Source organism: Bubalus bubalis, chromosome 4 (assembly GCF_019923935.1).
Source record: "Bubalus bubalis isolate 160015118507 breed Murrah chromosome 4, NDDB_SH_1, whole genome shotgun sequence".
In the NCBI taxonomy this organism is placed as follows: Eukaryota; Metazoa; Chordata; class Mammalia; order Artiodactyla; family Bovidae; genus Bubalus; species Bubalus bubalis.
The window spans coordinates 8584897-8607734 of NC_059160.1; the positions used below are offsets into that span (position 1 = coordinate 8584897).

General features: G+C 51.9%; 1 protein-coding gene across 2 annotated transcripts in view; it reads right to left on the reverse strand.

Moving 5' to 3' along the window:
* FAM83F (family with sequence similarity 83 member F) overlaps positions 1 to 21325 on the reverse strand; it is a 35750-nt gene extending 14425 nt beyond the window's left edge. Inside the window, exons 1-2 of one of the 2 annotated variants that reach the window (XM_025282824.3) lie at positions 20749 to 21325; positions 4499 to 4648 (exon numbers count right to left, since the gene is read on the reverse strand). In XM_025282824.3, the coding sequence (XP_025138609.3) occupies positions 4499 to 4648; positions 20749 to 21231 (633 nt within the window). In that variant the 5' untranslated portion in view covers positions 21232 to 21325. The remainder of the gene's footprint in view (positions 1 to 4498; positions 4649 to 20748) is intronic. The other variant, XM_025282826.3, reaches the window with a different exon arrangement.
* Between the last annotated feature and the right edge of the window lie 1513 nt (positions 21326 to 22838).

A 22838-nucleotide genomic window follows, 5' to 3' on the forward strand; every position in this document is an offset into this window, starting at 1 on the left:
AATCCCATGGACAGAGGAGGCTGGCGGGCTACAGTCCATGGGGTCACAAAGAGTCGGACACGACTGAGTGACTAACACTTTCACAGACATATTCACTTTTTAAGAAATTCTTACTATTCAAGAAAGGGTAAAAATGGTAAAAAGAATAGGACCATTTACACATGGATGAATTTGAAAATGAAAATGACATGGATAAGTCATAAAAGTGAACTAAACATATCAACTATAGTTTAATTTTTTAAAAAGCATAATCAAGTAAGGTTTATTCTAAAAATGTAAGGATTATTCAATATCACAAATATATTAGTTTAAAACATTGATAGTGTAAAAGAGAGAAAATCATATATTACCTTAAGTTTTAAAAAAAGTATCTGATAACACTATTTATGATTAAAATTCTCAAAAAACTAGGAATAGAAACTTCCTTATCATGATAAAGGCTAGCTACTAAAAAACCCTTATGAAACATACTTAAACTTGCATTCCCTTTCAATCCTAAGCAAGTTGAGAATATCACCTACTATCGCTACTGCTGTTCAACACTGTTGAACAGGTCAGCTGTTGAACTGCTATTGTACTGCAAGTCCTGAACAATGCCATACGCCAAGAAAAAGAAATGAGCTGGAAGCATTAAGAGAGACAAAACTATCAGTATTTAGAGATGATATTTTTATTAAAAATCCAGTAGGATGCAGAGAAAAACTTTTAGAAGTAATAGGAGAATTTGGCAAAATTTCCAGATACAAGGAAAACAAAAAACAGTAGCATTCTTCTAATATAGCAATGATCAATTTTTCTTAAAAAAAAAAAGGAAAATAAGATCCATTCAAAATTATAATTTAAGCAGGTAATATTTAGGAATGAATACCTCTATGGAGAAACTTAGAAAACTCTATTAAAGGACAGTTAAAATTATTTGGGTAAATAAAAAGATAAATCATGTTCATGGATAATATGATTCAATGTTTTAAAAATCTAGTCCTCATATTAGCAAGATCTAATATAGTTCCAATGAACAGGCAGTAAATTTTTTTTTTGAGGTGCTCAGATATTTCAAAGATGTGAGGAAAAATGAAGATCCACAATAGCTAACTCAATCTTGAAAAAGAAAAGCTAAAAGGGCACACCTGTCCTACTGGATGGTAAGACACACTGCAGCGTCAGCGTGATGAGAACTGTGGTCCTGAGGTGGGAAGGGACTGGCAAATAGACCGTGGGACACAACGGAGAGGCCAGAAATATATATGGGCCTACACACACACACATAAACTTTAAGTCTGGTGGAGGTAGAATCACAACTCGGTGGAGAAAGGATGCTTTTTAGTACATGCTATTGGGACAATCGTCATACTAAACAGAGAAAAACAAAGTGGATCCCTACCTCATACAATATACAAAGGTGGATTTCAGGTAGGCTGGACCACCTGAAAGTGGAAGATAAGGCTAATAAAGGAATTCATGAAATGTAGGAAAATGTCTTCATGACATAGGCAAGAAAGGATTTCTTAGGATTCCAAAAGCATGAATCATAAGACAAATAAAAATTTTTTAAATACCTTTAGCAAATTAGGGATTTTCTGTTCAAAGAAAGATATCAATAGACAAAGGGAACTGGAGGAGACAGAAGATACCTGCAATGTCTACAACCAAAAGAAGTTAATAACATACAAGAGATTCCTGCACATCAGCAAGAAAAAGACAGAAAATTAATTAGAAAAATGGGCAAAGGCTATGAATAGGCAGTTCCTTAAGGAGAAAATACCTGAATGGCTAACAAGTATATAAAGAGAAGCAGACATCATGAGTAATCAGAAAGGTTCAAATTAAAGCCAAGAGATAGTAGTAAGAGTAAATGGAACTTTTAAAAATTTTATCAGTTCAGTTGTTCAGTTGCTCAGACTCTTTGCGACCCCATGGACTGCAGCATGCCAGGCTTCCCTGTCCATCACCAACTCCTGAAGCTTGCTCAAACTCATATCCATCGAGTCGGTGATGAATAAAATAAATTTAAAAAGCAAAGAGATAAGAGAGATATGACTTTACAATATGAACTAAAAACCAGAATGCTGGACAGTTCTAAATGTTGGTGTGAGAAAAGGGGACCCTCATTCACTGTGGGTGGGATGGAACACTGGTACAGCTGTTCCTTAGGGCAACGGGCAGAGAGCTTCATGGACTTAAGACTGTGTACACCTAGAAGACTAAATATTAAAAAAAAGTAAGATCATGGCATCCGGCCCCATTACTGCATGGCAAATATAAAGGGAAAAGGTGGAAGTAGTGACAGATTTCCTCTTCTTGGGCTCCAAAATCACTGCAGACAGTGACTGTAGCCATGAAATTAAAAGATTATTGCTTCTTTGCAGGAAAGCAATGACAAACCTAGACAGTGTGTTGAAAAGCAGAGACATTACTCTGCCGACAAAGGTCTGTATAGTCAAGGCTATGGTCTTCCTGGTGGTCACATATGGTTGTGAGAGCTAGACTGTAAAGAAGGCAGAACGCCAAAAAATTGATGCCTTCGAACTGCGGTGCTAGAGAAGACTCCTAAAAGTCCCTTGGACAGCAAGGAGATCAAACCAATCAATCTTAAGGGAGATCAACCCTGAATATCACTGGAAGGACTGATGCTGACGCTGAAGCTTCAGTATTTTGGTCATCTGGTGCGAACAGCCAACTCACTGGAAAAGTTCCTGATGCTGGGAAAGATTGAGGGCAAAAGGAGAAGAGGGCACCAGAGGATGAGATGGCTGGATGGCATCACCGATGCAATGAACATGAACTTGGGCAAGCTCCGGGAGATGGTGAGGGACAGGGCCTGGCGAGCTGCAGTCCACGGGGTCACAGAGTCAGACATGACTGGACAAACAACAGCACACCTAGAAGCCAGCGGCGCACTCTTGGCTACGCACCCAGGGCAGCCTCTTGGATCTTTGTCCAGGTCTATCAGGGGGCAGGAACAAAGACATTCACGATAGCTTTGGGATAGCTGAGAGCTGGCAACAACTCAGATGTGCATCTCCAGAAGAACGGGTGAATAAATGTGAGGGATGCTCAGGACAGAGTCCTCTACGGCAGGCAGAAGCAATGGACGAGTCACACGTGTAGAACTTGGAGAGTTCTTCTAAAATGGATGTGCGTGTGTGCGTGCTCAGTTGTGTCCGACTCTTTGGCACTCCATGGACTATAGCCCGCCAGGCTCCTCTGTCCATGGGATTTCCCAGGCAAGAAGACCGAATGGGTTGCCATTTCCTACTCCAGGGGATCTTCCCAACCCAGATGCATCTCCTGTATCTCCCACATTGGCAGACAGATTCTTTACCACTAAGCCACCTGGGAAGCCCTTACAATGGATAGTTGGATTTAAAATGTTAGAGCATGTGATCTATAGCCCAGTACCATTAATGTAAATCGAAGTACACTACATAAGATAACTCTTCATGTTTTTCAAGGATATACACTGAATAGAGGAGAGGGGCTGCCTATGGCAGGAGAAAGGGATGGGAGGGAAGCAGAGAGTAAATTCAGAGGGGCCTTCCCTGGATTGATGACGGCAGCGGACCATGAACTGAGCTTCACAATCAGGTCTGCTCCTGAGAGCACAAACAAACGAACAAAAAGCAGTTGGCCTGGAACAGTTCAGGGTAGGTGTGGGGCAAGGACAGCGGGGAGCCTGGCGTGCTGCAGTCCATGGGGCCGCAAAGAGCCGGACACAACTTAGTGACCAAGCAACAGCAAGGACGACAGGGTGGGGCTGGATGGTGGTGGGTTTTGGTTTTAACAGGCCGCTTCAGGCTTCATTCCAGCAGAACACAGCTCCCAGCGTCTAGTAGGCTAGGGATATGTTATCTTCCACGTGCTGCCTGAGGCCAGAGTCCACCGTCTGCTCATTTCCAGACTCTCTATGGTGTCCAGCTCAAGGCAGGTTCTCAATATGTCACCAGGGAGGGCTTGACTGGCTCAGGAAAGCACATCAGGATTCACTCGTGTTCTTGTTTTGTAATTGAAAGAGCAGGGAGCCAGCTCACCCTCGCCCGACCAGAAGGAGGAGGTGCGGGGAGAGCATGGCAAACCAGAGGGAGAGATGTGTCCCGGGGGAGGGGGGGGAGCCCTGCTTTGGGGAGGCTTGGTCTGTGGCGCCCTGGTGAGGGCCAGCCATCTGTGTCACTACCAATTAAGCAGTGAAATATCTGTAGTGGGAAAAAAAATCAATTGCTCGCTGACTCCTGCAATCTCGTTGTGGAGGAGAGGTGATAATTACCCTCCACTTTGGTCTCGGAGGCCCGGCTTGACATTCCGATCCACGGGCGGCATGAGGCCCACGAAAACTAGCTCCCTACTCCCGCCCAGCGTTTAATGTGCCACGTGGTCCTCTGGGTCAAACCTGACTTCAAGGCTCCCGGTATAAATGGGAAATCGGGTTTTAAAAGAGAGACGTGGATTTCGTCAAGAGGGAAAAGTCATTCCTTCTTCCCGGCGGGCTCCCAGCCTTCTTTACCTGGTTACCCACTGATGCGCAGCACCTGGGGGGAGAGGTTAATTCGAGGCAGCAGGAGTTTCTAGACGCTGTTGCAGGCGGCAGCAAAGAGGCTCTGATGCTGTAATACTTCTCATCGGGCACTTGGTTAGCTGTCTCCTCCTTTGATATCTGGCCTCAGTGGTGGGGCGGGGAAACAGGGTGTGTTAGGGAGCCTCAGAATTCCCCTCCATCTGTCATTTACCTTTAATTAAACTGCCAGCTTTTCAGATTCTCTTCCTGGACGCCTTAATTACCATTAGATTAACAAAATGAAGGGAAAGGACTCCACCTGCCATGCGCACTCCACACGACTCTGCTCAAGACAGCGGGGACTGGCACCCCTGGGTGTGTTGGGATGACCTGGTCTGGATGCCCACCGCACTGGTGGTCTCTGTACCACAGAGCCATGCTCACTGGCCTGCCCTGGAGGCACTTCCAAAATCAACATCCTCTTGGTCACCCTGGCCAGAAGCCTGAATCTACTGGCCTCCTTTCTCCTCCTCCCTGTGACCAAATCTGATCGCCACCAAGTCCAACAGGTCCTGCCTCCTCTGTGCACTTCCTCTGGGTCAGCTCCTTTCTGCTCTCACTGCACGGCTGTCCTCACTTGGCACCCCCTTGTTTTAATGTTTATTTTTATTTATTTGGCTGTGCTGGGTCTTAGTTGTGGCCTGTGGGATCTTAGCTGCCTGGCCAGGGATCGAACCTAGGCCCTCTGCTTTGGGAACATGGAGTCTTAGCTACTGGACCACAGGGAAGTTGTCCCCCTTCTCATTTCTTAGTGAACTTCTGGGATAGTTTCCTAATTAGTCTTGCCTTTTCCATTGCTGTGCTCCAATTCTTTCTCCATACCAGTAACACTCCCCCTCCCCCGAAGCAACAGACTGATGAAGTGGTGGGTCCTACAGTCAAGATCCTTAGCTTGGTATTGAAGGACCTTATGATGGCCCCTTCCTCCTCTCCAGCTTCATCTTGGACAGTCTCAAGTCTGCCCACTGCTTTCAGCTATGCAGGATGACCTGCAGCTACCCTAACACAGGGTTTCTCTACAGTGGCACTTCTGGGCACAGTATTTCTTGCTGTGGGTGGTGAGGGGGAAGGTGCCAGGGCGGGAGGCGGGGCGTGCTGTCCTGTGCATTGCAGAATGTTTAGTAGCAAGCCAGTGAACGTGAAGTCGCTCAGTCATGTCTGACTCTTTGCAACCCCATGGACTGTAGCCTACCAGACTCCTCTGTCCATGGGATTTTCCAGGCAATAGTACTGGAGTGGGGTGCCATTTCCTTCTTCAGTAGCATCACCCAAAATGGTGACAACCAAAAATGCCTATAGATATAGATAAATGTCTCCTGAGGACAAAATTGCCTCACCCTCCCGACCCCCCCCCCTTTGAGAACCACTACACATAACAGGGGAGAAGGCAATGGCACCCCACTCCAGTACTCTTGCCTAGAAAATCCCATAGATAGAGGAGCCTGGTAGGCTGCAGTCCATGGGGTCGCTAGAGTCGGACATGACTGAGCGACTTCACTTTCACTTTTCACTTTCATATATTGGAGAAGGAAATGGCAACCCACTCCAGTGTTCTTGCCTGGAGAATCCCAGGGATGGCGGAGCCTGGTGGGCTGCCATCTATGGGGTCGCACAGAGTTGGACACGACTGAAGTGACTTAGCAGCAGCAGCAGCAGCACACATAACAGGCAGTTCCCAGTTCTCCTGTTCCTTCCCCTCCCGTACTCCTGTGAAACATCTATGCATCTTTCAAGACCCAGGCAAGAATTTCCTGAACGTTCCCCACTCCCTGGTTCCTGCCCACATTGTGTCCTGGGCAAACAACAGAGGTCCTTGACATTTTATTGTAACATCTGCTCAATGGCTCTGTTCTTTACTGGGCTGTGGGCTCCCGGATGGTAGGGGCCATCTGATTTATCTCGAAATCTCCACCCTGAGGGGACATCTCAACAGTCAGTTCTCCATGACTGTGGAATGAATGTCTAAATGGAGGGTGTTTCATGTCCACTGTTTTATTTGTGGGGTGTGGACCTAGCTTTGTGGTTATCTCTTTAATTTCATTAATGACTATAGACACTGCGGTGGAGGGGAAAAAAAAAAAAGAATGCTGAGCAGGATTCTTGGTTAGATCATCTTGCTGGAAGGCAGAGCTGGCGTTCCTCAAGGGCACAGAGAAGGGAAAAGAAATGGGTGCCTTCTGAGACTGCTGCCTGAATGCCGGTCCCAGGTCTGGTCTGCCTCCACTCCACCTACCCAAGGTCTCCACGGAGCAGCCAGCCAGTGAGTGGGGACAGTACTCAACCAGGGGGTAAAAGTCTACACCAAGGACATCTGGGGGCAGAGGTGCCCCCAGCACGTACAGCCAGCACCTCTGTGCAGATTACGAAAGGTACCCGTCCTCCCTGTGGTGGAAGCAAGCTAGTAAACAGAGCATGGGCTACAAGTCAGCCCCATAACGCCGCCGAGGCCCACAGTAGCGCACAAGCAGCATGTCTGCCCGTGGCCCCCGCACTGGACATTCCAGATGTGCAGAGCCTCAGAGCTAGGAGGAAACAGGACAGAGCCCAGCCCCGAGGTTAAGTTTCCCAGCTGGCTCTTTGGCAGAGGTGGGACAGAAGCCCAGGCTTCTGACCCCAGTCCAGCGCTGTCACCCCCAGATGCTGCGGTCAGGGCAGGCTCTGGGGAGATCTGCTCTGACTAGTACCTGAGGTCACCCCTGATCATACAAAACCAGGATGCACACACAGAGCCGGACACCACCACCCTCCACTGGTTTCCCCAGGCCTGCTGACGTGGAGCCTAGGCCCTGGGGTGGGTGTGGTTGCCACCGCTGTGACATAGATCCGCCCATCTCACTGAGCTCCATGGTGGGGATAAAGCAAGAGGCCACAGGTCAAGCATGCTCCTTGCAGGGATGTACTGGTCACTTTTTCCTGGGGAGGAAGGGAGGGAGCCCACCAAGGCACAGGGGCAGTCCCAGTCCCCACAGGCCCACTGATGACCCATGTGAGCCCGGGGCCTGACTTTTACCTCCCATGTCTGCCCTGCCTGCCTCCTAGGGTTGTTGGGAGGTTCAGATGAGATCATGCCTATAAAATTCCATGAAAAAGCCATATGGTTATGAGGGACAATCACCAGACAGGGTTGTTGTTGTCTAGTCACTCAGTCATGTCCAACTCTGCGACCCCATGGACCGCAGCACACCAGGCTTCCCTATCCTTCACCATCTCCTGGAGTTTGCTCTGACTCATATCCATTGAGTCGGTGATGCCAACCAACCATCTCATCCTCTGTCACCCCTTTCTCCTCCTGCCCTCAATCTTTCCCAGCATCAGGGCCTTTTCCAATGAATGGGGCCAGCTGCCCATACCTCCAGCCCGAAGGTGCCTTGGGGTAGGAAGGGCAGCAGGTGGGCAGACTGGTCAGCTGCTGCCTCCCAGGAGAGCCATCTGTCTGGCAGTCCAGGGGAGTCAGTTCTGGGGGGACCACCCAGCATCCGGCTCAGACAGCCCAGCTGTGTGGAGCACCTTCTCTGATCTGCCCAGGGAGCCATCAACGTCTCCAGAGCACTGGCTGTCACACTGGAGCATGTAAAGAGCATCACCTGGTGTGTGGCTGGGTGAGGTGCACCTGCTGGGTGAGCAGATTCCAGGGTCCCATCTTCAGCAGGCCCATGAAAGTACATTTTAACAGCACCCCCCCACCCCCACCCCGCCCGCCTCAGGTGATCCGAATGCAGGTGGAGGTTGGATCACGCTTGAAGTAACGGCAGGTACGTGGAAGAGAATCTATTCTTTGGAAGCAGAAGGTCTCACTGGTTGCATGATCTTGAGTGAGTCACTTAATCTAAGCCTCAGTTTCCTCATTTTAAAATGGGGAGGTGGTCGCTTCACAGGGTTGCTCTGAGTTTTAAATGAGATAACGCAGCAGAGCAAGGAGCACAGAGCCTGGCCTGCTGCGAGTAGAGGGTCCACGCCGGCAGCCCCTTCTCTCCTCTGAAGGAACTCAGAACAAAGGGGCCTCACTTCAGAGGTGGCCGGGCCAGCGCGGGGGCGCATGCTCCCAAGGAGCCAGGCGTGCAGAGCTGCCCACCAGCCCCAGACATCATGGCGGAGATGTTTTCCTCTGCTTGATACCATGTCCAGCAGACCCAGCCTGGGGTGGTGATGAAAGCCCAGGCAGCTACACTTCCAGGAGTCAGAACATGAACTGATCGAGGGGAAGGGCAGCTCAATCAAGGGACGAGTGAGTCTGTACAGTGTGCGATCCTTTGAGCGATGCTGGGAGACTGCCTTACCTCACCGAGCAGGAAACATGCCTCTAGGAAAACTGTGGCCCTGGGAGTTCCCCGCGGGGTCCAGTGGTTAGGACTCCAAGCATTCACTGCTGGGGGTCCGCGGTTCAATTCCTGGTTGGGGAACTAAGAGTCTTCAAGGCACATGGCATGGCCAAAAAAAAAAAACCAAAAATCCCTGCTGTCCCAGTGGAGAACACCTTCAGGTGGGGCTCGGGACCCAACCGGCCGCTGCTGAGCGCACCGCAAAGACTTTCTTTTGTCATGAAGGCTGCAACAGGCCCCATCCAATTTCTGCCTTGGTGGGATGTGAACAACTGGACAAGAAAGCTTTACCTCAAGCATTCTGGGTGTGCTCCCTGGGGCGAGAGAGGAGAGGAGAGCTTGGGAGAGGAGGTCCGCACGGCCACCCAGGGGACACCCACAGACACCTTGCATCCTCCACCCCCTGGACTCTAGATTCATTTCTTGAAATCCCCACAGTCCAGGAGCAACCTAGAGCAAGTGGTGGAAGCGCAGACTAGACTCAGGGGTCCCACAGAGGTGGTAAGACAGTGGGCATTGCTTGTCCGCTGGGAACTCTGCCTGAAGCAAGGCTGCCTCATGGTTCTTGTGAGGCCAGGCACAAGCTGGGGGCTCAGCGTCAGCTCCATGGGAGAACAAGCTTCCAGAGGCCTTCCACTCTTGGCAGGTGGAGCCAGCAACCCAACCCGAACTAAGCTGCTGCCCGGCCCAAACCCTTGACCTGAGGTCAGCCTCGCCACAGCCCCTCCGTGTGCTTCTGGCCCACTTGCTTCCTCTGCCTTCTCCAGGCACACCCTGCCAGCTCCAGTCCTGGTGCCTTCATTCACCCTGTCACCGGCCTTCTCCCTGTGGGAACAGGAATGCCCTTTCCGTGTCGAGGTCCTTGCTTCCCTCTCCCTGGGCCATCCCAGGTTCATTCTGGGTCCCGGGTCCCCAGCTCCCAGGGCCGTGTGTGCCTCTCCCAGGAGGCCTGTCTGCTCAGGCCTGGGTCTGTCTGAGCGCATGGCGGGGGACAGAGACCTGATGGGCCGTGCTACACGGGAAGCACGGGTCTAAACAGAGTACCTCCGAAGTAGGGAGCTTCCCTCAAGGGGCCTGACGAAGCAGACTGGACCAGAGCCCTGGCCCACCAAGAGGGCAGAGCCAAGACCTCTGGGGTGGTATTCTCGGCCTGGAGGCCAGGTGTCTGGGCTTTGTCCCCTGAGGATTCCCAGCTGTCTGTGGCCATGTTACTTTGTTCCAGGCTCACTAATTAGACATCATTAAACACCAGGCTCCCTCCTGCACTGCCAGCCGCTGGAGCCCAACTCTGCCAGCCAGGCCCCTTGCTCTCGCAGACTCCCCGGCCTCTGGGCCAGCTCTGTTCCCGACTCAGCTGTGCGCCACTGGGGCTCACTCCCTGTCCATCTGAGCCTTACGAGGTGCTCTTGACACTCATTCCCCAAACGAGGTGGATGAAGGGGTGATGGAAAGGAGACTTGGGCCTGGTCTCTGGAGACAGAAAACAGACTGTGCCTGTGTGAGCAAGGTCAACTAATTCAGCCGCAAAGCGGCATATGTGATCCACCAGGGAGTACGCAGAGCAATTCTTTTTAAGATCCTAGGCCAGCTTTTCACTGCCCCACGGCACGCTTCTGGGATGACTTTCCCTGCTCTAAGTTGGTGTTAATTAGTGAAAATTATCTAATGCAAGCTCATTTAACATTAGCTTAAAGCTAAACATAATTAGGAAGATAAATCAGCTGCTAAAAAAAAAATCCAGTGAAGATACACAGATGATTTTTAGGATCAGCTGCTGGTTTGGGTTACTGGCCTGGAGGTCTGAGCATCACACAATACGTGGGGAAGGCAGGACTCCAAGAAGTACCTTCAAGCTATTTCTTGATTGATCCATCAGGGCAAGATAACTGGAGTTGGCAGTCTGCCCGGGAGGCTCTGCAAGGTGGTCAAGCTAACCTGGTGGCCACGGCCAGGTAGTGAAGCTTCCTGGGAGGGCTTCCCCAGAGGCAAGTGGAGGGTGTGGGGAGCAGGGGAAGGCAGGCAGGAGGAACTGGGCGATGGGAACAGTGTGACTCTGTGCACTCCCAGCCCTCTGGTCTTGCATACCCTGCCCTCTGCCCACCCGCCCTTCCATACTGGCTGCTGCAGCTGGCAATTTCCAAGAGTTCTCTGTGCCCCTGGAGCTCAGTGAGACTCAGCCTCATCTCAGTTCCCATTCGGCTTCACTATTTACCCACTGCCGTGAGACAAGGGAAAGGCAGGTTCAACCCCTGGGTCAGGAAGATGCCCTGGAGGAGGAAATGGCAACCCACTCCAGTATCCTGCCTGGAAAATCCCATGGACAGAGGAGCCTGGGGAACTACAATCCAAGGTGTCGCAGAGTCAGACACAACTGAGTGACTAAGCATGTGTGACTTTATGCTCAGTGGCTCAGCTGTGTCCAACTCTTTGCAACCCCATGGATTGTAGTCCTGCAGGCTCTTCTGTCCGTGGGATTTTCCAGGCAAGAATACTGGAGTGGAGTGCCATTTCCTACTTCATGTGTGACCTTATCATCTGTAAAATGGAAAGTTCCTGGATTGTCGTGAAGGTTAAATGAAATTACATATTTCAAAAGGGCTAGTGTGGTCTGGTATTCAAGAACTCAACAGTTTATGGCTTCCCAGGTGATTCAGTGCGTAAAGAATCTGCCTGCAATGCAGAAGAAGTAGAAGATGAGGGTTCAATCCCTGGGTTGGGGAGATCCCCTGGAGAATTCAATTCAGTTGCTCAGTTGTGTCCAACTCTGCAACCCCAGGCATGCCAGGCCTCCCTTGTCCATCACCAACTCCTGGAGTTTACCCAAACCCATGTCCATCGAGTTGGTGATGCCGTCCAACCATCTCATCCTCTGTCATCCCCTTCTCCTCGCACCCTCAATCTTTCCCAGCATCAGGGTCTTTTCAAATGAGTCAGCTCTTCACATCAGGTGGCCAAAGTATTGGAGTTTCAGCTTCAACATCAGTCCTTCCAATGAATACCCAGGACTGATCTCCTTTAGGATGGACTAGTTGGATTTCCTTGCAGTCCAAGGGACTCTCAAGAGTCTTCTCCAACACCACAGTTCAAAAGCACCAATTCTTTGGCGCTCAGCTTTCTTTACAGTCCAACTCTCATATCCATACATGACTACTGGAAAAACCATAGCCTTGACTAGACGGACCTTTGTTGGCAAAGTAATGTCTCTGCTTTTGAATATGCTGTCTAGGTTGGTCATAACTTTCCTTCCAAGGAGTAAGAGCATGGCAAGTATTCTTGCCTGGAGAATCCCATGGCCAGAGGAGCCTGGTGGGCTACAGTCCATGGGGTCGCAAAGAGTCAGACACGACTGAGATGACTGAGCACGCACACACAACAGTTAAAGGCTGTCACTACCCTCCTCCCCCGTTCTGCATTCATTGCCTTTCTCAGGGCCCATGTTTTATGAGTCTGTGTATTTCTGTGTATTTCCGGAATGTGGCGCATGCCAGGTACTCAGTGAAACCTGGGGAGTGAATGAGCAAATGCAGGGAAGGGAACCCATACTCACAGTTGGTCCTCCAAGACCCACAGAGAGGTGGAGAGCCCTGGTCCCCGCACCACCCCCACCTTCCGCCAACTCACTGCTAGGACACAGAACAGAAAAGAGCTTTTATCTGGAGCCTCCCCCAGGCCCTACCAGGGCCGTGAAAGGCCCAACAGGGTGACCACTGGACAAGCTGGGTCAGGGTGAGTTAACAGATTATTGGAAACTTGGGCCAGAGAGACCACTAACTAGAAAAGCCACTGGCTCTTTTCTTGGGCTAAGATTCTGGGGTCATTAGCAAGTTCACAGACTCCACGAATTTCAGAAGAGGAAAAGGAAAACAGGGGCAGGCAGTGTACCAGCTACAGCTGAATGGTCATGGCCCCTGGGGAGGAGGGCGGCGGAGGGGCCAGGATCACTAGAGTGACTCAGCCTGGGGTGGGAGGTGGTCAGGACAGCACCAGAACAGTGGCAGGCGGTCAGCCAGGACCTGCCCCCGCTCGTGGTCGTCTGCCCTGCTCCTCTCTCCCCCAGACTGGAAGCCTGCCCCAGAACAGGCTCTGCCCTGTACACTCGGAGGAGAGGGTGGTGGATTTGACCACCAGCCAAGGCGAAGCAGTGAGGTAGCATCCTGATGGGGTGGCGTGGGGGTGGGGTTGCTGGCTGGGACTCCCATCAAGGTCTCAGTTTGACTGTGAGGACCCAAGTCCAGGGAGAGGGGTCAGAAAGTGGCCAGTAAGAAGTCCCTGGAGACCAGGTCTAATCTCTGGTTGGGGAACTAAGATTTCACATGCCTCGAGGTGACTGAGCCTGCTTGCCGAAACAAAGAGCTCCTACGCCTCAACTAAGACCTGAAAACAGCCAAAAATACATTAGAAAAAAAAAAAAAGGTCCCTGGGAGGGAATTGTCTGGTGGTCCAGTGGTTAGAACTCAGCACTCTCACTGTTAAAAGGCATGGGTTTGATCCCTGGTTGAGGAGCAAAGATCCCACAATCGACGCGGTTTGGCCAAAGTAAATAAACAGGTCCCTGGGCGCTGCCCACACCAGATTCCTGGCGATGTGACCTGCCCCAGTGCCACAGGCAGCAAGAATCTTCCTCTCTCCTACTCCCACCGAAGTAGTCCCATTCTTGTTTGTTTCCAGAACCAGTTGGTGAGCTTCCCAGAGCCTGGGTGGCAACAAACATGCTTAGCATCTGGGATTTCAGTGGGAAGAGGTGGCCATGGGGACAATCCCCAGAAGCAACTGCGTGTGTAGAAGGACACAAGCCTTGAGCTCAGACCTGGGTGAATCCCAGCTAGGCTCTTAGCAGCTCTACGGCCTCCTGCTTTCCCTGAGCCTCTGGGAAAAGCTCCTTTCCCGTGCCAGGTGCTGAGGACTCGATTAATTAAAGGAAATAACACGCAGAGTACCTTTCAACAATGTTAGCCCCTCTTAACATAAACCCCTTTTATCTGCATCTCTCACTCTTCTTTTTCAAAATGCTGTCTTGCATTAGAGCCTCAGAGCAATCATATGAAAGTAAGCGAGAATTATTCCCATTTTACAGATGCAGAGGTAGAGGCCGAGCCAATGTCAAATGATTTGCCCAAGGTCAACTGGTGGCAGAGGAAAGAGACAACCAGGGCAAGAACAAGGTTGCCAACCGTGTACCCCTTCCCCTGGTGTTGCCCTGGCTTCCTGAGACCAGTGTCCAGCAAAACTGGCTATGCCACCAGAAGCCCAAGAAGTCATGAAGAAGGCACACTCCTATCAAGGCCCCATCTTCTACTTGTGATCCCCCTGGGAGACACCCATCTTCAGTTTCAGGGACCTTAAGTGTCCGATTTCAGAGGAACCAAGCCTCTCCAAAGACAGAAACACAGCCCGTCCCGCGCCTCACCCACCCCACCGCCGTGTCCCCATGCCACCTGTGCAGGCTCTAGTTCTTGAGAAGTCTTTACGGACTGATCTCAGGCTTCCTGAACTGGCTCTTCCAGGTGATTCTGGGAGGGGAATGCCCTCGGGGATCCCCGGTTCAGGGCACCCATGGCGGATCCTACAGAAGAACCCTGGCTGAGAACTTGGCTGCCACAGCCCTGCAGGAGAGCTACTCTGATAAACAGCCATCAAATCAAGGGCAGCAGAGAAGTGTGGGGCTAGGGGGAGGGGAGGGCCGTTGGAGCTGCTCCTCTGATGAGAGGAGGAAACAGGAAGCACACCTGCACAGGGCCTCCAACCTGAAGACGAGAAGCAACCCTTGCCTGCCCGAACTCTGATCTCCTGGACTGATCTCCCGGCTGGCAGCCCCGAGTCCTGGGAGGGAGCCCAGCCACACTTCCCTCCCAACTCTGAGAGGGGACTTGTACCAAACTTTCTCGGTATCCTCAGCTTTCACACTGTTTCTTCCCTGTTTTTCAAAACCATCTGAAATCTAGGTAATATCCTCCAACTGTGCAGGTCAGAAGTCCCAGGGAGGCAAGTGATTCAACCCAAAGTTAGTAAGTAGACAGATCAGGGCAGAAACCAAGACCGTTCAGCTTCAGAGCCCATTCTTTGTCCTTGACGTGAAGCTGGGTCTCTGTTGCCTCCAGGATCAGTGATGGAGCATAAAGGAGACAGACTCAAAACTCAGCAGCCACAGTGCCCAGGGCTTGGCAGAGATGCCGGACAGGCCCAGACAAGATCCTGGAAGGGCTGTGAGGTGCTCGGTCTCTGGAACTGCAGCTGTGTCATTACCAGCCTCGAGGGGGCAAAGACTCTGCAACTGCTCTGAGCCTCGGAAATAATGCCCACATGGAATGGTCCGCGGCAGGAAGAAGGGTTAGGCAGGCATATGGTGTATACTGGACCGCAGGTCACAGGCTGCTCTGAGAGGCCTTCTCTTGTTCTGCACAGCACAGGCTTTATTTTATTAACATTTATTTCTTTGGCTGTGCTGGGTCTTAAATTACAGACTTGCGAACTCTTAGTTGCCGCATGTGGGAACCAGTTCCCTGACCAGGGATGGAACCCGGGTCCCCTGCCTTGGGGGCTCAGAGTCTTAGTCACTGGACCACTGGGGAAGTCCTCCCGAATCAGGCTTTTAAAAGGCAGCTCAGGAGCTCTAGCTAAAACCTCTGCCATGGAAGGGAAGGAGAACAGGGTAAGGTATTAGGGAGAATTGGGACCAGCTCTCAAATAAGGCAGCAATGTGGCTAACGAATGTATTATCAGACCCAAATTTCACAAACCAGCAATATTTAAGTCCATATACATGTAAACTGCGTTTTTGTTTCCTCTCTCTTTCTTTTCTCTGTTCATTGTTTATATCCCAGTGCCTAGCACGGTGCCTGGTCCAAAGAAGATGCCGTGTACTATTTGCTGGATGTACCTGAATGAGGAAGAGCTGATAGAGGCTAATAGGGGAAGATAGTGGCAAAGGCGGCCACCCGCCAAGCTGAGCCTCCTGGTGAAGTGAGCCACACCCCCTGGGCACGTGTGCCCAGCAGCTCTCGCCTATCGGCTACCCAGAACTCTAAACAAGCCTGCTCACCTGGCCAACCGCACCTTCTGCTCTGGGGCCCTTCCGCAAAGGCCTCTGCGTCCCCCCCAGTTCAGAGCACTCTTCCCTCCGCTGCCAGGTGGCTTGTTATGAGGAGGATTAACGGAGACCCTTAGCAACGCGCAGTTCAACTGGACCCTCTCCAGACTTCCCTAGAGGGATGGAGAGGGGCTGGGGGCCAGTGGGAGATAGTCTCCAATCAGTTAAACAAACCACTGGTCACCTGTGCCGCTGGGGCTCCACAAAGACAATGGAGGGGGTGTAGAAAGGAAGTCCTGGCTCTTCCAAAGCTTCTGGTCTCCGAGGATCAGACGGGCTCTCCTCAAGCGAGCCCTGTGCCAGGCACACAGGTGGCACAAACAAGGAGCCATGTCTGAGAACAAAAAGTCACTTTTGGATTGAAAACTTGATTGAGTGCCAAGGAAGTGGCAGCCTCTGAGCCAGGCCCTGAAGGGAGGGGACAAGCCACTGACAGGCAGAGATGGGGGTACAGCCAGCCCTGCTCCCCACACCCCTCTGCCTCCCACCAACCAGGTGGGCCTACCCCTCCCGGCTGCCACCAGAACAGAGAGGAGAGGCTTTGGTTCATCAAAGCTGCCTGGCCCTGCATCCCGCCCTCTCTGGGGTTGGGTTTATGTTTATGTGGGGTCACTGGGAGTTCTGATCGCTGGACCTGGGGGAGCTGTCATCCCCTCTTCTGTCATCACATCTTTCTGGACCTCAGAGGCTGCCCCTGGGAAAAGAAGACAGTACTGACATGGTTACTGAGGTTCAGAGGAAATGCTGCGGGAGGGGCTTGTGGTGAGCAACCAGGAGTCAGGTAGCTGGTACCTTGGAGTGTGGGGCCCAGGAATGCAGGGGCCAAGGGTCAGTCTTCGAGGTGGTTAAGCTTTCCTCTGTTCCCGAGGCACAGGCAGGACTCTCTAAACCCACCCAGTAGTCTCAAAAATGGGTGCCTTGTGCCGTTGGTCGGAAGGGAGCCGGGGTGCCAAGAAGGGTGGATGCGCCGCATGGTCTCACCCTGTCTGCTGCGCTCAGACTCGCCCGAGGACAGGCGGCAGCATCAGAGGCCCTCCCCTCACACGGCTCGTGGGCTGGGTTAGGGACCCCGCCACGCCTTCTGTCAAGCACTCATCAGTCTGTATTAAAACGATGGTTTAGTAGACTGTTAGGCCATTTAAGAGCAGAGGTGTGTTTTATATGTCTGTTTTCTACTAAAGTGCTTAGCACACCTTGAAATATTTGTCCAACATCCCAACTCGCTATCCTTCCTAACTGCAGTTGTTTGGTCCTCTCAGCTCTGCCCTCGTGAATAAGAATCAACCATTTCCCTGTCTTCACATGGTCTCGCTTTAAGTCCAGGCCCCCCTCCCCACTCCCTGGGTTACAGTGGTCATAAGCAGCCCAAGTGGCAGCAACCTCCTTGGTCCTCTCTGCCAGCGGGAAACAGGCCATGAGCTCACTTCTGGGTCCCAGAAGACACCCTTTCCTCCTGTACTTTATTAAAAAAATTTTTTTCTTTAATTAATTTGACTGCACCAGGTCTTAGTCGCTGCATGTGGGATCTCTAGTTGTAACATGTAGGATCTAGTTCCCTGACCAGGGATGGAACCCGGGCCCCCTGCACTGGGAGAGCGCAGTTTTAGCCACGGGACCACCAGGGAAGTCCCGGCCTGTACTTCAAGCAAAGTACATCATTCAATGACCCTAAAAATAGCAAATCATGTAATGGGTATTAAAACAGCAGGAAAAACCCCCACGCCACAAGGAAACAAGGCTGAATGTCTGAACATCGGTGCAGTTAGGATGGCGTTCTGCCATTTGCAGAGGCCCAGTGAGCAGATAACTTGAGACTGACCAACTCAAAGGCTTCCTCGCATTCCACATGGTCCCCCTCCACCCCGGCTGGGCTCTTTCCCCACTGGCCACCACTTTCTGCCCCTCCTCCCCACGCCCAGTCGTATTTTCAAAGTGTCCTTTAATCAGGCTCCTTTCTCCACATCCCTGAGGCTAGGAGTAGGCTTAAAACTCTTGCTGGTCTGTGCCTGTGGGCAAGTCATAGCCACTCCCCTTGAGCCTCCGTTTCCTGTTCGTCCCTGAGGAATAAAAATGACAGCCCCTCATGAAGTTATTGAGGATTAAATGAAATAAAATCCTCTGGTGCCCAGTTGGACGTGTGGATTATGTCCTTCTGCCGCTCCCCAACCATATCTGCAACCGTCCCCTGCACCTCTGCACATACATCATCTTGGTCCATCCCACCTGCCCTCACAGCAGCCAGACTCTCCCTGGAGACAAGGAAATTCCCTCCCTCAGGGTGAAAAGGATGGGGAAGGCTCTAGAGTAATAGTCATGGAGGGTGCCCCGTGCCAGTTGGCTGAGGGTGCATGGGGTTGGGGGGTGGGGACAGGCAAAGGTCAGAAGGTGTGGCCTTCAGAGTAGAAACTGGGGATCTGGGTGTTTCCATGACCAACCACATGACCTTTGGGCAAGCCCCTTTCCTTCTCTGTGCCTTAGTTTCCTTGTCTGTGAAAGAGGGTCAAATTTTGCCCTGCCTACTTCACAAAATCTTTCGGAAGAAGGTGCCGCACACAGGTGACTGGTCATGATTAAGAGTCAAGATCCAGAGAGTCTGAGGGTTTGGGACACAGACAGCTTCTTCCTGGGGTGGGGGGGGGGGGGGGGCGGGGCGGGTCATCTGCTTTGGACCCAGTTTTAGGGCCCCTGCACCAGGCCCCCCACATACTCAGCTGTCACCACAATAGCTCTTCCCTCCTGTCATTCAAAGCTGCTTGCTGTTCTGAAGCACAAAGCTTTCTCTCCAGAGTCTCTTAAGGAGAAACAAGAGTTTCTTAAGTTTCCTCTTCCTCCATTCCGGTTTCCTCTCTCCCTTTTCAACCCTGCAATTTACCTCCTTTGGGAAGCCCTCCCAGATGGGGCATATCCAGCCTCAAAGTCTGTTTTCCTTACAGCATACCCTCCTCGGCAGCATTTAACTCTTGGAGGGCAAAGGCCACAGCTTATATCTTTCTATGGCTAGTGCCTGGAACTCAGGAAATAATAACTGGTTTAATATGTAAATACTGGATCAGTTCACAGTTGTTAAAGTTTCTGTTGTTAAATATTTAAAGAGTTCAGAACACTCCACTACCTAGAAGACTCCCAACATCCCACATGGGACTAGAGGTCCCAGTGGGCAGGGCTCTGTCTCTCCCTTCTTGTAACCTGTTGCCCAGGTGTGATCAGGCTAGTTCCATTCAAGATCCTTGGTTTAATCTGTTGCATCATCAAACAGTACTTTGGTTAAGAGGAAGCACTTCGGTGTTTGAGTTTTGGCTTGGCAAGCAACTTAACTGTTTTGAGTCCCAAAATAAGGAAAACACCCATCTCACTCAGTAGTTGTGAAAATCATTAGCACCGTGGCTGGCACACATTAAGCACTCACAAATCAAGGCTTATTAGTGTTACATCGTAGGACTTGACCCCTGACCCCAGCTCCAGCCTGCTACACAGTATTGTCGCCCACCTCCTTTCTCCTCCTCTGTTCAAACTTGCCTTTCTCTTCTGCAGAAGGCAATAGACAAAGAACTCTCAGGCAGACAAGCTGGGATTCTTTAGAGAGGGAGGGTGGAAACACACACAGTGAAAACTTAACCCTTCCTTCTGGCAGCCAATCTAGCCAACCACCTGCATCATGCCTTCCAGAAGAGGAGCCCCACCACTGGTGTCTCAAGTTCAGCCTCCAGGGGTAACAGGACTCCAAGCACAGTCCTTGAGTTGAATTAGAATGGTGAACCCAAGCCACTTCTGTTGTATATTCTGAACTGGGTTCCAAAGGCTGCTGATGTCTCATAAGAATCTCAATGTAGGGAAGTCAGACTTAGCAAATAAAAACACAGAATGCCCTCATTAAATCTGATTTTCAGATAAACAGTGAATGACTTTTTAACATCAGTATGTTTCACGCAATATTTGAATCATACTGTATAATGCTAAAAAATTTTTTCTTGTTATTCTGGAATTCAAATTTAATGGGACATCTCATATTTTATCTGGAAACTCTGCCCAACAAACTAATGGCCCTACCAGTATTCTAACCAGCTACTCTGCAAACATCCCCTCCCTTCAATGCCCAGGCAGAGTAAGTACATGGGATTAAGTGGGAGCTTTTTCCCTGACCTGCTGAGTTTAGGGAGCTGCCCTGTCAAAGTGCCCAGCACAGCGTCAGGCACAGAGTAGGTGGTCAAGAAACATCCTTCATTTATTCCAGGCTGCTTGAGCCCTAGTGCTGGGCGCAGAGCCAGTGTGAATGCCAGGGGCCAGGCCAGCTTTGACTCTGGGTGGGGGTGCCTCCTAGGAGCAATGTGACTGGAGTGGGGGTGGGGAGGCCACACTACACTTCCTGCGATTGCCTGAGGATCAAATGAGAAAATGACCAGGGACAAGTTTTGTTAAATCCCTGGGAAGCACACAGGTTATTATCAAGACCTTTGAGTGGCCCATTTTAGCACAGGGCTCCACAGCTCCCACTCCTGCCTAGAGAGAGAAACCAGACAGGCCCATAGCCGCGCAGAGCAGAGGGAAGCCAGCGCCGCTGGACACTGTAAAAATGACAAGCAACTGTCCAACACCTTGTCATTCACCAAACACATCCATGCTCTCCTCTGCAGCCCCACGGTGGACGGGAGGATTCTGCGCCCCTTTTCCTGAAGGTGGTCAGGGCTGCCAGCCCCAGGCCTTGCCTCGAAGGTTGGTGGCGGGGGCCTGGTCCTAGGGGCCGGTCCTGGGGGTCCCCATCAGTGTGCGTGGCCAGGGCAGGGGCAGGGGCCTACCTTCTGGGCCTGTTGGATCATCTGCCTGACCAGCTGCTTCAGATGGGGCGCCTTCTCGTCCTTGGGGGGGTGGGTGAAGAGGGTGACGCGGCTCACGCCGCGGTAGAAGCCCGCGTCGGTCCAGCCCAGGTCCAGTGGGGGCACCTCGGTGTCTGAGCGGTCGGGCCAGTAGGCCAGAGACTCACCCGGCTCGGCCGAGGCCTGAACCGGGGTCTTGGCCTTGGCCTTGCTCTTGCCCCGGGCGGCGGCGGCGACATCCTCGTAGGGGATCCAGGCGGCGCGGAGGGCCTGGCGCTCCTGGCTGGAGAGGAAGTCCCGCAGCCGCTCTTTCTTGACCCGCTCGCGGTAGGCCTGCTCGCCGCCGCCCAGCAGCGCCTCCAGCGCGGCCCGCCGCCGCTCGCAGTAGTAGAAGGCGGCCTGCGCCTCGGTCACCCGCTCGTTCACGTGCGTCTCGTCCAGGCAGCTCAGCTGGGACTCGGCCATGGCGCCCCGGCCCCGGCCCGGCCGCGGCCCCCGGTCCCACCGCCGCACCTGAAGCCGCCGAGGGGCGGGGCGCCTCACCTGGCCGCGAGGGCGGCCAATCCGGCGCGGGCCCGGGCGCGGGAGCGGCCGTCGGGCGGGGAGGGGCGGCCGCGCCCTCCGCCTCTGCAGGCGCGAGCAGCGGCGGGCGACCTCGGCGGGGCTCCGCTGGGGACGCGGTGAGGCCTAGGCCTGCGGGGGCCCAGCCCGGGGCGGGAGCTCCAGAGCCGGCAGGAACTTGGATCCGGGTCGTACTTAGACCCACGTGCGGCCTGTGGCCCGCTTCCGCCTCCTGGCCCTGACCCTGCGGTGAGGGACCTAACCCTTCCTGCCACCGAGCCGGCCAGGTGCACTTCCATTTTTCCGGCTGGTAGGACCAGGAGCACGTGGTCTGGCCAGGGCGTTTCTGGGGTGGCTGACCTGATCACTACTGCCCCGTTGTGGGGGGCGGGGCGGGAGGCCTATGCGAGGCCATACGTATGTGAAGGCCGAGGAGGGGCGGTTGATGTGCAAAAGCGAAATGCTAATAAAACCCCCAGCTCCCCCCACCCACGTGTCACAGTTCTGAGAGTAGAGGCCTCCAGGGGCTGAGTATTCATTGGAAGGACTGATGCTGAGGCTGAAACTCCATGCAATACTTTGGCCACCTGATGCGAAGAACCGACTCATTGGAAAAGACCCTGATGCTGGGAAAGATTGAAGGCGGGAGAAGGGGATGAAAGAGGATGAGATGGTTGGATGACATCACCGACAGGATGGGCATGAGTTTGAGTAATGGTGATAGACAGGGAAGCCTGGCCGTGCAGCAGTCCGTGGGGTCGAAAAGAGTGGACACAACTGAGAGACTGACCTGAACTGAGGAGCTGTCAGTCCAACACCTTCACAAGGACAAAAATCTCTTTAAAAAAAAAAAGCCACCCAAGCACAGCGAGGATGTAAGCACCAGCAGTGGAACTTTCTCATTTTATTTTGAAGTGGTGTCTGAGCACGTGTGTGTGTGGGGCTGGAGGGGGGGCGCAAGATAGGCAGCCAGAGGCCTGATTACTATATTAGTGATTTAAAATGTGTTTGAGCTCAAGGAAGGGACACACGCATACATGCACACTCACATCACCACCACCGGCAGCAGCTCTGCTGTTTCCCACTGGATTAAGTATAATCTTCTTAGTCATTAACATATTATTTTGTTCATACACTGCTGTACAATTTGATTCTCCACGTTCAAAATATTTTCAGATCATAGCAACCAAAGGTTCATGGTTCTCTCATTTTATAGCAAAGCATCTTAGCGCTGGAAGCAGCTTTAGAAACTAATTCAACCCCCTCATTTGACAGATGAGGAAATTGAGGCCTGGAAACCTGTGGTTTGCCCAGATCTCCCTGAAAAGTAGAAGCAGCACGTGGGGAATATTATGTTCTCTGTGTCTCGGATATCTTTGCCCTACGTCACAGCCACCTTTGCCCTTTCTACTTCTCTAGTGAAATGACAGAAGGTTACTGGGGCCATGGTTTTAACCCTGGGGATTTTGAAAAGCTTGCTTAGTATTTCCGGGTCTTCCTTTTGATAGCCT